The following is a 16,270-nucleotide window of genomic DNA, read 5'->3' as shown; positions in this document are numbered from 1 at the left end:
GGTATTAAATCCTTTATTCTGTTATACAAGAGTCTTATTCTAGGTCGGTGATTTTTTAGACTTCTTCACACAACCCTGTTCTGTTCAGTGTTGTGGTATTTTATTCTCTTGCTCCCTGTTTTAAATTGATTTGTCTCAATTGTATCAGTGGGGTTTTTTGATACATGATAGTTGTATTTTAGGTAATTGAGATGTTTAACTTTGGCACTGTTTTAGCATGTATGCTACTCAGGCGTATACACTAAAATAAATACATAAATAATTTTAAAGGGATTTTAAACCTGGGAAAGTTTGCAAGCCACAAGCTTTAGTTGCTCTTTATTAAGGCACATCACTCTTCTAATATAGGACATAAATATGCATGAGCTTAAAACTGGTGCTGAACTAAATCGGGTTAATAATTGAAATGCTAGACATGAACATTTTAAATTGCAGTAGCTCTCTAGCAAATGCCTCAACGTTTCCTTACAGACATCAGCTATCAGTCATTGTGTCTGCTCCTGCTTTTACCAGTAATTATTTAAACTGTTTAAGTGACACTGACCTTTAGTTTATTCATGTAGTCTCTGACAGATCCTATCAGTTATATGCACTACAAAATGTAGCTCCTGTATTCATTACTCAGATAAGTTCCCTTCTTCTAAATATTCTGCAAGTCCTCATATTTGTATCTAATGAAACGAGCTCAAGGACTTGATAGTGTTGTTCCCCCAGAGTGATGTATTGGCTGCTAATGCTACTGATAAATGCTACTTTTCATCAATCATTACTTTAAGCCATTAATATAGCCACAGAATATCTGTATTTAGATGACAGCCTAATCCGATTATAGTAGAATGTCTAGTGTTGTGACCGTAAGTATCATTCATGTTCAGCATCAAATATCAATGCAGCACCCACGTGAATGCTTTGTGTTTATATCTCTTATTACTGTCATTGAATTGGACCCAGTGTTTTGTTCTGCCAGTGGGACTAACCCTGAGCTGAATTCTGCCCAGAAGACTCCTGTGATTTTTGCCAAATATGTCTCCTGCTGCAATTTCCAGCTCCAGCTCCACATCTCAAGGCCCTTTCACCTTCTAGAGCCAAATTGGTGGTGCAAGGGGCAGGTACAGAGTACTGCAGGAAAAACAGAGGAACACTGAAGATTGCTGCCCACCTTTTCAGTCAGTTGAAAGCCTTGAATCCCACTGATAGATCTGTTCAACGGGCTGAACAGTGGGAAGCTTCTGCTGGATCCAATTGATTCATTTATTTTGTATTTGAGGCAAATGTGTAGATTATTTATTTAGTGTTTGATACCTTACTATTTTGATTACGCCTAAGAGTGATGTAACTCATTGGCACCAGTGATAACAAAACTGCAATTAACTTCCATTTGAACAATTGGAGCTGCATAAGAACTAAAAATAATAGATCATGAGGGTTTTATACATTCAGAACCTGCTTCTATTCTCAACAATGAGAGTTGATCAACCTGAACTTTTTTTTTAACATGATCGAAAATGTTAATGTGAAAGTAGAGAGATTAGTTTACCAGCTGGACAGTTATTAAACACTCATTTGGCACCAATTCATATTGCTTAAGAATATTTCTTGAGAATTGTAAGTATAAATGGTTGATATTGGTTTACTGGTTAAGTGCATAAGTGAAGCTGAATGGATTATGGGAACATGAGATGTGGTAGTTGCTGCAAAGAATCACAGTAATGGTTCACTTGAAACAGGCCTCAGGAACAGACTGTCTGCTTTCTGACTGGCAACATGGAAGGAAGAATTTATTTTTCTTTTTACACTCTGAACTGCCCATCTGAACCCAGAATGTGAATGGGACTATGTCCTCTTCAAATGCTTGCAAGTTCCCACACCTGTGTTTCCAAAACATGCACACCAAAAATCTGTTGTTTTACATAGTCACATTTTCATGCTTTAATAATGAGAAAGTGTGATTTCTTTAAAGTTATGGATGCTTAGAGTTGTGCCTTTTTGAGCAGAGCATTTTAAAGTCATTCATTTTAAAAGGTGTGCATTTTCACTTTTCATGAATGGGGAAAATGCGCACATTTCCCATTTAAAGAAGTGTAAGAAACAGGTTGCTAACAGGAACAGAAGAAAGATAAACCAAACTGTGAAATAAAGCTGGGATAATTTCTTAAAGCTTTAGCACCCCCAATTGTCCAGCATTATTTGTTCATTTAATTTTCTTTTTATCCTAATCAAGAATAGCTTCTCTCAGTGGCATGAAGAAAATTAGGAGACCGTTTGGGAGATGCAAGACGTTCTTCAAATTTGATTCTCCATGTCCTTATTACACTAAAATCTAGCTGAAAATAGAGCAGATGGAGAGACTGTTTGGAAAGAGTCGAGCCTTTCTTCTAACCTTCTGCATCCTGGCATCTCTTCTCTCCTTTCCCTTAGTCTAAGCTGGAATCCACCCTCTCGCAAGCTCTAATGAACAGCTAATGAACTTTAATGAACAGCTGATCTTGCAGATACATGTACCTCTTCTGATCCAGCAGTAACAGACCCTCAGGGCTTTCACCAGTCCAAGCATATTCAAAACAAGAATGTAAAGGGAGACATTGGTATTAACTCTTTTGCAGAAACATGCAAAGTATTTTTCTATCCCTCTTCGCTGCTCTGCCTAGGAAATCCATGATCTATAAAATGCCAGTGGCTGTGGGATACAGTACTTCACAGAAAGTGGAAATATATAACATAGCAGCCAAATATAGATGTTACTGCATACATTTTTCTAGTACCTATGTGCTGATTAAATGGTGCATCATAGCATCAGAATCAATATGGGCAGCACTATTAAATGTGTGTGTATCTAAGATGCACATATTTAGCATTCTGATTCACTTCTTCTTTAAAAAATAAACACAAAATAGATGTACCTATAATCTTTGTATTGTTGCATGTTGACTTACCTGTGTTTTAATGTATTTCAATTGTTTCTAGTGATTTAAAGCAGAGAATCTGAGGTGCAGTGATGGATTTTTGATTTCCCCAAGGCCATTATGAACTATGGACTCATATTGTAAAACTGCTCAGATCTATGGTGTTTGTAACTGTATCACTGCTATTACAACTTATTTCTGCTCTGATGCATGTGTACTAGGAAACCTCTTTGTATGCTTTATGCATTTGTTTCCAGTGCCCTGTGGAGGAATTTTAACTAAGCGCAAAGGGACTATTTTGTCCCCTGGCTATCCTGAACCTTACGACAACAATCTGAATTGTGTGTGGAAGATCACAGTGCCAGAAGGAGCTGGAATTCAAGTAAGAACACTTGCAATTTTATTTTTATTGCATGATGGACTCTTGTTTCCAATAAATAAATAAATTCTCAGGGCATAAAAAGATCTATCAGATCATACAACCTTTTACAGGCAATTAACAATGGACACAATAGCATAAGGTACATAATTCTTTCTGAAAGAACTGAGTGTAATATGCACTTCTATACCCCTTTTAGTATGTTAAAATGGTATATTACAGTCAGTGCACATCTGCATCATCTTTACAATGAAATATGTTTTAAAAATAAGTTTTTCATATACAATACATTCACTTTATGTGCATTCAAAACTTTTCCTTTTCCAGTGGAAGTTAAGCTTTTGCTATCACAGGATTCCCTTTCATCCTTTGGATCCCATTATAATACCATTATATCTGAATTCTTTTTTAAAGTGTTTCCACACAGGAACCACTAACAACCAACGGTATTTAATGAAAACATCCCAGTTATATATTGGTATACACATCTGAGCAGCTTCTGCAGCTGGACAGACCTAAAGTGCTTGATGTCTCAATTTGGGATGAAACATGCTGTTATGATGTTTGTTGTTGACTGGTAAAACTTTGCTTAGACTCCCCCTGGTTTATTGTGCTTAAAGCACGTCCTGCTGGTAACTAAGCTTAGGAGAGACATTTCATCCTTTTAGAAGTGTGGAGGGGGAAGAGGGGAATGGCACAAAAGCCAGAATCTGCTACAGTGTGGTTAGAGTGTTATACTGGGCTTGGGAGTTCTTGGGTGCTAATCCTCAAGTAGTTATGAAGCTCAGTGGTATAAGGTGCCTCAAGAAGATATGGGAAAGGATGCTGACTTTAGTGGAGATAAAAAAGAGGTGGCTGGGGCCCCAAGGCCAAAGCAACTGGAGATTACTGGGATAGGTGCTGATAGTCCAACCAGCCCTTCTGAAAGTATGGAACCATTCAGCCAGGGTGAAAAGGAAAAAGTGTAGCAAGTAAGATTTAGAGATCTCAAGGTTAGATGTCAAATGAGTGGACAAAAGACCATTGTGAGCTGGTATGACATTCCAGGGAATTCACTACAAATGACAAAGTATCTCACAGAGTTGTTGTGAAGATCAGGGAGAGGATAAGGTACATATAGGCCAGCTTGAATGCTCTGGAGGGAAAACAAGTTGGATAAAGATGATAAGTTATGGAAGGAGAGAGGTGGGCAGCCTCTGGAAAACTCTGGGGTATCAGATTCAGAGATCAAGACGGGTGGATTTGATCCTTGGGCCTGAGACTTCTCATTCCAAACACAATCCTTTTTGTATCCTGGCCAGTGTGGTTATGCGGTTAACAGAGAAAATGAGTCTCTAAAAAACACATAGACCTTATGATATGCCAACCAGCACAAATTTGGGGGTAAGTACTCTATCAGGCACCAAGCAGCCCTGTTATACCAGCTTCTTTATTAAATAAATAGAATGGTGTCCAAACCGTATATACAAAACATACACATATATGCAAATAGATAGATTAGATGAGTTTTGAAAGAAAATGGAAGCACCTTGATATGAATGTAATTATAGGGGGTAATTAATTGGAAGCATTAATATGAAGTGACATTCAAAGATACACAGCTCATTTTTAGTTTATTATGGTTAATTGTAAAGTGTCTTTATTTCTAAAGACCAAGTCAATGGTGCCATTAATTCTTTGAATGGTATAGAATTAATGAACCAGTGAGTTCAGAATTGCTGGATTATTATGGGCTAAATAAATAAAAATACATTTTTAAAGTACTGCATCTTTTGAAACCATTCAAAATACACCATACTGTGTTCTGCAGTCATCTTGTTGTAAGACCTTTCCCTAAATTGCAGAAGGCCATAGCTCAGGGACAAAGTACATGCTTTTCATCATGAGAGCACCACATTTAATACCTTTTAATTCTAGTTAAAATAATCTTGGCAGGGCAAAGAAGGTTCATTTCCAGTGAGATGCTGTCAGTCAGTGTAATTGTACTGGATCATATAAACTAGTTGTGTGACTTAATTTAAAAGCTTATCTATCAGGGAGGTGGTCAGCTTTTTCCCAATGTGCAGGAACATCTGTACAGTTGAACAACTTGGGAATGAGATGCTCTGAGGAGTTAACAATCACAACACATTTTTATCACTGTTCTCACTGGAAAGTCTTCCTATTCCAGAGTTCATGCTATAGGAAAATTTATGACTTGCACAGTTTTATGGGCTTTCCTTATTGTAAAAAGAACTAGAGCACTAATGAAAGCACTTTTCCCCATTTAACATGTACATGCATATGTACTTTTGCAATTTTCCCCTTTAAAAGTACTAATAAACCAATAAAGTCAATAAATGTGGTTTCTGCATCCTCTGAAGCTAAGGATGAGGTCACCAGCTGGTTGCTCAGGAAGCAATCTGTTCATCCCTGGTATGTGAACACAGTAATTGCCACACTCGATCAATTTAAGTCTGCATCCAGTCCAGTAACATAAGTCCAACTTTGATTATTTCCTGATTTTATAAAAAGAAAGTGTTGTTGATCACCTATTTCTGTCACTTGTCACCATCTGAAAATTGATCCAGTATCAGAACTAGTTGTTTGATAGTGAAGACAGGATGCTATGCCCTGTCTGCTATGGAGTGTAAACTTAGAACATAAAGGCATTTGCAGTAGAAAAGTGGGAAAGCTCAACCTGCGTTATTCCTGTGGCTGTCTTTCCCAGGTGGCTCCCAGACGTGCTCTCCTGGCTAGTGGGAGCCTGTCCAGGTCACACACACTCTCTATTGCTTCTTCTGTGAAAAAGGCCTTTGCTGACTCAACAAATATATGGATGTAAATTCCCCATTTACACCAAACAGCCTCCATTCAGGACAACAGTTCCTGGTAGCAAACACCATTATATTTCATAGCATACAGGAAAAAATACGGTGCGATAACTAATGAGTTCTCTTGCTGTATCTTTCTCTGATATTGGCTTGTCCATTCACTGACAACATTCTGGTTATTGTGTTGCCTGGAGAGTCACATATACTAGAAACCAGAACAAATATCTTTTTTCTGTATTGACCTGCCTTTGGTATTTTCTTCCCCCTGTAGTTTGACAGGCACCATCTTTTGGGTTCCTTCAGTGCCTGTTGAAAACACATCTATTTGCCCTGACACTTGTTGATTTTAATGCCTGGTTTTAATACCTGCCTAGTAGATTCCTTATGTCTTTTGATTTTTATCTTGATATTACATTTTAACTTTGGTTTAATGAATGCACACCATTTTCTGATGAAAGGAAATATCTCAATAATTTAATAAATAAATAATGGGTTCTTCTTTTGTGGCTTCTACTTAGTAAAACACTTTGTCACTTGTATCCAATTTTCACTGGCAACTTTTACCTCCTGTAAAAATGATGTCTATTCAAAACAGGGCATTTAATACAGTTATGGACCTGGAGAAACATCAGAACATGGATCTAGTGTGAGGCATCATTTCAGCATCATTTGCAACAAAGAATCATACATATTATTAAAAGGATTCAACATTTCCTGTGAGACTCCTAGTTATTACAGCTATTTATCTGCTTGTGCAGAAGGCCCAATCTATGAAAAATCTCCATTGTAATTACAAGATTCATCAAGAAAGATGGAACATAGGGAAAGTCTTTAGGTGACACCCAGTCCTTGGTTAGAACATCTGAGGTTTAAGCCCCCAAAAGATTTCTTATCTATTAGAAACTCTTTTTTGAGCTTTATTACAAGCAGTAGAGCTGCACATTCCTTCATAACTTTGGCATTATTTTCTTCTTCTTTGCAGGTACAAGTTATAAGTTTTGCAACAGAGCATAACTGGGACTCTTTGGACTTCTATGATGGTGCTGATAATAATGCTCCAAGGCTTGGAAGCTATTCAGGTAAATTGATAGAATGGCTAAATGTCTTGGACTCCATTTTATGATAAACAATCAAGGTCTGCCACTACTGAAGATGTGAGCTATAAAATACTTTGAATATATTCATATAATACATTAAGGTGTTGAAATACATCATCTTTCAGAACAAATTAAAGACTTAACCTTCATGACAGAGCCATGGTAGTTTCATTACCTAATGCTACCATAAATTGGTTGTTTGCACTGGAACAGAGTTTATGAAAATGCCTGCAACTATATATACCATATGTTACAAGAGACTGATGTGGCATATCTCATCTATATCATCTAGCATATTGTAAATGCAGGGGAGTATGAATTATATTTGTGTATCAAGAAGGGCATATCCTATTTACCACCGCTAAAACATAAAAAGCAATTGAATCTTCAGGAGTTTGTAACTTGGATGGATGTTGACTGCTAATAATAATATTCTGAAGTGTCTCATATTGCAAAGAAAGAACTTTCTTAGTGCAAAAATACACTGAAAATCCCAGTCACTGGTATCTCTTTCTTGATCTTTCATCCACTGCATCACTGCCCTCTTTCTTAGCCATTGCTCCTGCCGTCTGATTCCCAAAGTGACTCATAATCTTTTGTGAACTGGTAGTTTATATTTCTTCATCTGATGGAGTACTTTTTCGTCATATCCTTTTTGCTTCTGAGCCTTCTTAGCCCTGTTCTGTGGAAAGGAAAGGAATAGGGAAAAAGGTAGTTTAGTGCAATTGTTTTTGTTTTTCTCCAACTGTAACAAAAGTTCATAACTAAGAATGAGTGGCATAAATGTGTACCAGTGATATTGGGGATAGTGATTACACATAGCCTGATATGGTTTAAAATGGCCACAAGTTTTATTGTTTCTAGTTTACAGAGTTCAAGGTAGCATAAGACAAGGATCCTCTTGCCTAGCAGTCTGACTGTGAGCTTATTCAAAATCCTAGCATGTGGACTGGGCTAGCATTTACTGTGCCAGGAATCTGACTTCAGCAATAGCATGAACTGATCATGTAAGACATTCTGTGATTTGATTGTGGTTCCCAAGCTATTGATGTGCTGTCTCAATAGTTCTTATGTCGATCGCTCTGAAAAGCAGGATAGCCCCGGCCCTGACATGGAGTGAGGAGGGTAACAAAGTAATAGACAGAAAAATAAGATAGCTATAAGAAGTAAGGCAAAAATGCTGCAGTGACCAGACCAAACAAGTGTGCACAAATATACCTTCCAGCCTTGTCATTGGCAGCTAATCTTTGCCCATAGTGATTGAGAGCAAGCAAACAAACCAATGCACTGAACATAGAGAGGGAAAATAGGTGATTGCAATGCTCCAAGCCATTTCAGAGAATTTTTATTTTTTATTTATTTATTAAAACATTTTTATGCCGCCCCATTCGCCGAAGCCTTGGGGCGGCTTACAACAATAAATAAATGTAATTATAATATAAATTACAATAAATATAAACATTAAAAATCCAAAAATACAATATAAAATAAGCTGCCCTGGCCAGATAAGATCAAGTAATACTAACAGTTAAAATGCCGCTTAAATAAAAAGGTCTTTACCTAGCGCCGAAAAACAAATAACGATGGCGCCAGGCGGACCTCTCTGGGGAGCGCATTCCATAGCTTAGGTGCCACCACTGAGAAAGCCCTCCTCCGAGTAGCCACCCTCCTAATTTCTTTCACGGAGGGTTCCCGGAGAAGGGCCTCTCCCGCTGATCTCAGGGGGCGGCCGGGCATATATGGATGTAAGTGCTCCTTCAGCTCTGATACCTTAAAACTCTGGAGAGAACTTTCGCTTCTAGACCAACCCCTGCCTCAAGTTGTCATCACTCGGAATTGGCCACTGTGGCTGCTGAAACTGTCCCCAGGCCATGCCATAACCACATGGTTGTGAGATCAGTGGGTTGCACTACATGAAAAGGTTCTTGCCCTTGGGAGGGGCACTAAGTGTGAACACAGCACATGCACAGAGAAAGTCTTGCAAGAAGCATAAGAGCTGGAATACTCCCAGTGATGATATCATAATTTGCAACCCTTATTTTCCTCCAGGAACTACAATACCTCCAGTTCTCAACAGTACATCAAACAACTTATACCTAAACTTTCAGTCAGACATTAGTGTATCAGCTGCTGGATTTCATCTGGAGTACACAGGTAATGTACTTGCAATATATGTTTCAATTGTATAAGCCAGAATAGATATTGATGTATATAAGATTTCTAGTGGGCAGAATGACTCCAACTGCCATTTTAGCTTTTTGTATAACTCTGGACTTTTCCTCTCTACAAATGATGTTATTCAACCTGAACAATTAGAATGATATACTTCAAAAGTAAATAAGTTCATACAAAAAATTTAACCCCTATAAAATATTTTAGGGTATTTACTGCCAAATACTCCCATATCACATTGTAGCCATGGGGATGGAGTGAGAGAACAAGAAAGGGAATGTACAAGTAAACAAACAGAATATTTAAGTTCATTGCTTTTCCAGAAGGAACAATTTCTGTTCAGTGATCCAGCCAGCTATTCCCTTCAAGCAGGGCATTCCGCTGTCTCCCCACCAATGATCCATTTTTCCCCTTTGCTAACTCTAACTTTCCTTACCTGCTTTTCTTGCCTTTTCTTTCAGTCTTCTCTCCCTTTGCTCAAAATTTTTCTCATAGTGAAAATTAGGTTTGAGGGAAAATATACAAATGAATTTGTGGGGTAGGGGGAGATGTCTGACTAGCACAGACTATCATTTTTCAGGGATTAAACAGTTGCCATCTCCTCAGTTCCCCCCACAACATTCTGGAATAACAGTCCCCAAATAATGCCTCCTAAAGAATTCATTTTGCTTCAGAATTGTAAACTTCTATTATAAAATATGTATGTGTGTGTGCGTGTGCATTCCTCATGTGTATAGCTATTAGACTCCATTCATGCAATTGGGTGACTACTGAGACACAGACATATACAAAAGGTTCCATTTGCATGCGTGGGACCTTGAGTGTGCTATTTTCCACACAGAAGATCAGGCCAATGAGAGGAGGCTGATTGGCACAGCAGGTGGTATCTTTCTACAAGATGGAGGTTTTCTAAAGTATGGATAATCAATACTAGGCTCAGGGAAGAAACACCCTTATAGTGTCCTATCTTTTTAGAGGGTTCATTGAGCAAAGAGGAGAAAGAGATAGATGGACAAGTGTGTCATGTAACCCAATCATGACATTAGAACATAGCTGCTGGTGATGGGCAATCTTCTGGTGAACTTGTGAGCTGTTGCGTGCTGGTGGTTTGCATGGTAATCCCAAGCCAGGACACTCAAACATAAACCAAAATATTGTAGCAGCCCTCCTCAACCTCTTGCCTTCCAGATGTTTTGGATGGCAGCTTCTGTTGGCTTCCAAGAATTCTGGAAATTGTAGTTCAAAATATCTGGAGAGCACTAGGTTAGAGAAGGCAATATTATAAGACCTGGTGCTCTAGCAGATATATGCTGGATATGAAGATTATAGATCCAAGTCAATGCAACTTGAAGAAAAAATTCTGTAAACCAGTTCTCCAATAGGTCAATTATTGTAACCATAAATAATGTAGATAGAATGAATCAACATTTGGACAACTAAGAATGTCAAGGTTGCTGATCTTTGAAAGGAGATGATCATGTGTTGATAGTGATATGCATGTTTTGTAATATACTGCATATACAATTACAGTGGTTAATTTTATACAAGTGCATTCTAAGAAGGAGCTTTAGGACCATTTCTATAAATCTTGTTGTAGTCCAAAATTACCCTGATGAATGGATTTGCAATGAACACGGGTGAGGGGTGGGAGGGATAACATGTATTTCTTCTTCAGCCATCTGCAGCTTTATATCTTTTTAATAAATCAGTTATTTGGTTGCAGTTGGCACATTGAAATAGCATGATCAAAGTCTGAGATTAATTGGATTTTGAACTATAATAATATTCTCGCACCTATTTTGTGCCCTTCAGATTACTTATTTTGCAATAAAATCTATATGGGATACCAATATAATTTTTTAAAACAAACTGCTATGGAAATACACAATTAATAAATGTCATTTTAACAATCATTAGCTGCCAAGAACCTTCATAAAAATAGAGATAATGACTCAAGAAATTAAAAAGCAAGTGATTGCTTAAAGAATTAAGTAGACTTACTGCTTTTCTCCACAGTTTCATTTGAATTACTCATTTTAGAGGCTTTATTTATAAATGAAAAGGATATCTGTTCCTGAAAAAAAACAATTAGTTTTCAAAGGGAGAGCAGGCAAACCCTCCCAGAAACTAACCACATTAATTTAACTAAGTAATTATTATAACACTTTTTTTGTGAGAACAAACTGAGATCACAAAAATATTGATCAAAATGTATTCAGGGTCACTTAATGATGGTTCACTATCCAGTCTGAAGGGAAATTGACACTGGCATTGAGACATTTAACTTGTAACATCACTGGGATATATTCTTTATTGAACTGGTCTTCCCTGCTTACAATATATGGAGACTTTCTTTCCTGACAATTGTCATTATATTATTCTCATCCCGAGTTAAAGGTAGAGCACCTCATTACCATCTTACCTATCTGTGGGGCTAGCATTCCTTCAGTTTTCAGTGTTTCTTATCTTTTATTTATTTTTGATTTGCTTAGCTTTTTGATTTTAGTTCCAACTGTCTTGGTTTCTCTGAGATCTGTTATGTTTTATGAGTACAAAGGTACAAAGTCTTTACCTTTCATTTCTGTCTCTTCATCCCAGTGAGGCTGTGAAGCTCTTGAACCAGTATCTGGGCATAGTTTGGGAACTAATGAGGATGAACAAGCTGAAATTCATCCCAAACAAGTAGGAGGTACTGCGGCTAGTGAAATGTGGTTGACTAAAAATAAAGGACTGAGGACACACTTTGGGAGTTCTGCTGAAATAAGGACACTCCAGTGTTTCTAGCTACAGTAGGCTGGTGTACTAGCTGTCGTCCTATCTGAAGAAGACAATGCTTCAAGTTCTGCATGTACAAGTTCTGCATGTACCATTCATGTTCTCAAGGCATCTAGGCTAGATTATCATAATGTGCAGTATGTGGGGCTGTACTGAAGAGGGTTCTGAACCTTTAAGTGATACAAAATGCAGACTAGTTGCCAGCATGTTTCCAGCTCTAATTAAAAGTGCTGGGTTTTAGCATCTTGGTCCTCAATATATTGGGTCCAGCACACTTGAAGGACTGCCTTAGCCCATACCTGTCTTTGCCCATTCCTGCTTGAGAGCCCACCTAGCACAACAATTTGGCTTGCTAGCATAAGGGAAAGCACATTCTTCTAGTGGCCTCCTGCTTGTGGGTGAAACGCTTCTGAATGATGTTCACCATGCCTGAGCATTACAGGCTTTCAAGTCCTGGCAAGTCCTTCCTGGCATCCACCAAGATTTAGGGTGGATGCCAGGAAGAACTTCCTGACTGTTAGGACCCCTAGGGTATGGAATGGGATTCTACAGGAGGCGGTTGAAGCCCCAATGGTGAGTGTATTTAAGGATAGGCTGGACATGCACATGGTAGGCGTGTCATGAGTGGAGCCAGCTGGACCTGGAAGTCAGACTAGATGGCCCAGTAGACCCCTTCTGACTTGCTCTGTTTCTCTGTTTCTAAGTGAATATAGTTACGCATTGCTTCACGTATTGGTTTGTAAAGTTAAGTTTGCATTAAATGGTACTCAAAGAAATTTCTCCCTGAACTTTAGCTGGATAACTATCTAAGTATGTTCTTCCATCTCATGTCATAGCATTTCTCTTCCTTCCCTTCCCCTGTATTCCCCAAATGTGTTCTAGGGGGCCCTTTAACCCTCCAGAGCTGTTTGATATCTATAAAGGGAACTTACAAGGGATGGGCAATTTGCTCCGCCGGCATTGACAGTTCCCTTAGCAGACAAACAGCACTGGATTTCTGCTAAGGTTTCCATTAAGGAAACATGGTAGAATTGTATTTTCAATAGTTTGGGGTTTTATTAACTACTACATTAACTCTCCAAGATTCTATTTAGATGAATTATTTAAAAGAGCCTCTAAGCAATTCCCCTAGTCTGGAGATGTGGAAGTTCAAATAGTTGCAAGCAATTTCCATTGTGTGAACTGCATTTGAAAATGTGTAAAAAAAAAATAATTGGCATATCTGTCTTAGTTGTATATTATTTTGCAAGCAAACTTTTTCTGACAGAGGCTACATGGGAACACTTTTCTAAGTGATGCTTATTCAGTGTTAAGACAGTTTTAATGGTAGCCTAAGAACCAGAAGCAAGTCCTTTGTATTCAATATTTAAATAACATGTTTAATTTTTAAACATCCCAGTCCCCTTATTTTGATGATTATTAAAACTCATGTTTCAATCATTTTGTATCCTGGAACTGCTATACTCCATTCTGCTTTTGGGCATTCTAGCTATGATGAACAATGCCATTTGAATTATTTCAAATGCTTTTCCCTTCTTTCTTCACCTGCCAGTGATATCCAAAAATGATAAGAGATCAGATATTCCTTGAAAAAAAAGATTATCAGGTGTACCTCAGTGAGAAATTACAGATGTTTCTCTGAAAGGCAGTTTTATGCTACCATTACTGATCTTTCCTTGCAATGTAGAGCTGCAGGAAAATGTGTTCTATATTAAAATCTCATTTTACATGTTGTTGCAGCTAGTGATAGAGCCCACAGCATTGTCAGCCATCTGCAGAAACTTGAGTTGCCAGAAAATGGGTGTAGAAGGAAGGTTGCTCAGGTTTTCCTTACATGTCTCAGAGTGATTTACATTAGATTATTTCAGCCATTCCAGGAAAAACAAAATTTTCTGGTATGGGTCTCCAAGTCTTCCTCACTTGTAAACTGTGAGTTTCATAGAATCCCAGAATAATAGAGAGTTGGAAGGAGCCAGAGGACTACTGGGCCCAACCCCCTGCTCAGTGCAGGACTCCAGGTTAAACTTTTCCTCTCAGATCCATTTTTCTATAGTAGCACAAACATGGATTTGGTACGAGTATATGCAGTTCTTTCCACACTATGGCTAGAGTGGGATGCAGCAGGTTATTAACTTTGTCCCTTGGCTGTTATTTTGCATGCATTTCTCCCACTCACCGAAGGTATTACTTTTCGTCTGGATTAATGCTGGTGTTTTTTCAGGTTGTAGTAAAAAGAAAAGAAAAGAATTCCAGAAATCCTGACATTTGGTCACCCATGGTATAGCAATTCCTAGTGTTTTCTGCGACATTCAGGAAATGTTTACATTTATTTATTCATATTCTGAATATATGTCCTGTGTTTTCCTTAGCAATAGCGGTCCAGGTTGTTTGAAGCTACAAGGGCTGAAAAGCACTGCTTTATTACATCAGTTCTACAGTTATAAATCTCTATAAACATGAGGAACTTTCTTCACAAATTTTGCAAACTGTATTTGGCATCTGTCTCGGAATCTGTGTCTGCAACAGAGACATTTATTTTGTCATTGTTAAGTTTTTTAACTTTTCACAGCTATAGGTTTGGACTCATGCCCTGAACCACAGACTCCAAACAGTGGAATTAAGATTGGAGATCGATACATGGTTGGAGATGTTGTTTCATTCCAGTGTGACCAAGGATATTCTCTTCAGGTATATTTTCTTCAAATGCAGATGTATAATTTATTTATACCTATTAGCTCAAATAATATAGCTATAAGTATACTTAAAACAATGGGTTGTGGCTTTATGAGTTGCTGTAGTCTAAATGTCTTTTCCATTGGTACATGCCGAAGTTGGTTAGATGGGAAGGTGGACTCATTCGTTATATCATTTCAAAGTTCTCTCAGGAAAAGAATGTCCGATAAACATTCTGGTGGTCATGGATGACCACAATAAACAAGTGCTGCATAGTGTATACTTCCAAATTAATAGCAGTGGCCTCATAAACCAAGTAACTGGTGAGCATAGCTGTTGTCTCCTTGAATGGATTGTTTTATTTGCTTCCGCATTGGAGAATACAAATGCAAAATGATTAGTAGATTTAAGTGCCACAATGATTTTCACTTGCAAGTCTGACATAGTTATTTCACTGGCCCTTCCCTATATCTCAGAGCAGACAAAGCTATGGTCCAGGTGGTAATGAGAAGACATTCTATGCTACTACCTTGCTAGGACAGCCCTGACACATTTCATCTATCGGATCAGTAACTTTGCAGGTATTTTCTGTCCACCATGTAGCTGAATGTACAGTTAGGGCAACCATGGCAGCATCATGAATTCCCATGTTCATGAGTCTTGGATGTTCACAAAGCCTTCAGGGATCCAAACATTCTTTCTTGTCCCAAGAATCTTTACACTTAGCCATATGAGCTTTCTTTGGGTAAGCTTCCCTTAATCACTCCAGGATGCCATGGCAGTCACCAGCAAACCAACAAATAATTGCCCCCCAATAGCAACCACATTGTCCTTTGACATTCAGAGTCAATATGGAAGAAATTGCCATGTCTGCTTTGAACTGAGCTGAGGAGACATCTGATCAATTAATGTAGCTACAACTGGCCCTTGACTGGCCATACTGTGTTAGCCTGGTCAGCCAGCAGATTTCACAGATCCAACATGCTTCACCCTGCATCCCTTTGTCTGCCGGAAGTGAGCTGAACAGCTTTATTGTTATCCGATTAGTACAAATTGTTAGCTTACTAATTTTAAAAACATATTTCCTGTCATTCGTAGGGACATTCACATATAACGTGCATGCCTGGACCAGTAAGAAGATGGAATTATCCTATTCCAATTTGCTTAGGTATGTTTTCCGGACACAACATTTGTTTGTTATATATAAAAGTTATATATTATCAGACAGTGTGAAGCTGAGTCTTAGCTTATGTATAACTTCTGCATTGTCTTTATATGTTCAGAATATTTGCAAAAGCAGAGAATATAATTCTGATGAAAATCTGGTGAACCAGATGAGTTCTGTGATTCAAATCAGTGGTAGCAGCCAAAGAAGTATTGGCCTGCGTAGTTGGTAGTTTAACTGGATTTGATTTTTTTTTTAAATCAGTCATGTAAAAAAGATTCAGAAAATGTAAT

General features: G+C 38.0%; 1 protein-coding gene across 1 annotated transcript in view; it reads left to right on the top strand.

Moving 5' to 3' along the window:
• CSMD3 (CUB and Sushi multiple domains 3) overlaps nt 1-16,270 on the top strand; it is a 650,552-nt gene that overhangs the window by 523,662 nt on the left and 110,620 nt on the right. The window contains exons 36-40 of the mRNA XM_044421466.1: nt 3,161-3,285; nt 7,078-7,174; nt 9,242-9,346; nt 14,709-14,827; nt 15,911-15,980. Of these exons, the coding sequence (XP_044277401.1) occupies nt 3,161-3,285; nt 7,078-7,174; nt 9,242-9,346; nt 14,709-14,827; nt 15,911-15,980 (516 nt within the window). The remainder of the gene's footprint in view (nt 1-3,160; nt 3,286-7,077; nt 7,175-9,241; nt 9,347-14,708; nt 14,828-15,910; nt 15,981-16,270) is intronic.

Source organism: Varanus komodoensis, unplaced genomic scaffold (assembly GCF_004798865.1).
Source record: "Varanus komodoensis strain SLA01 unplaced genomic scaffold, ASM479886v1 scaffold12, whole genome shotgun sequence".
Taxonomy (NCBI): domain Eukaryota; kingdom Metazoa; phylum Chordata; class Lepidosauria; order Squamata; family Varanidae; genus Varanus; species Varanus komodoensis.
The sequence above is the reverse complement of the archived record's forward strand: the minus strand, read 5'-3'. Positions and strand labels throughout refer to the sequence as shown.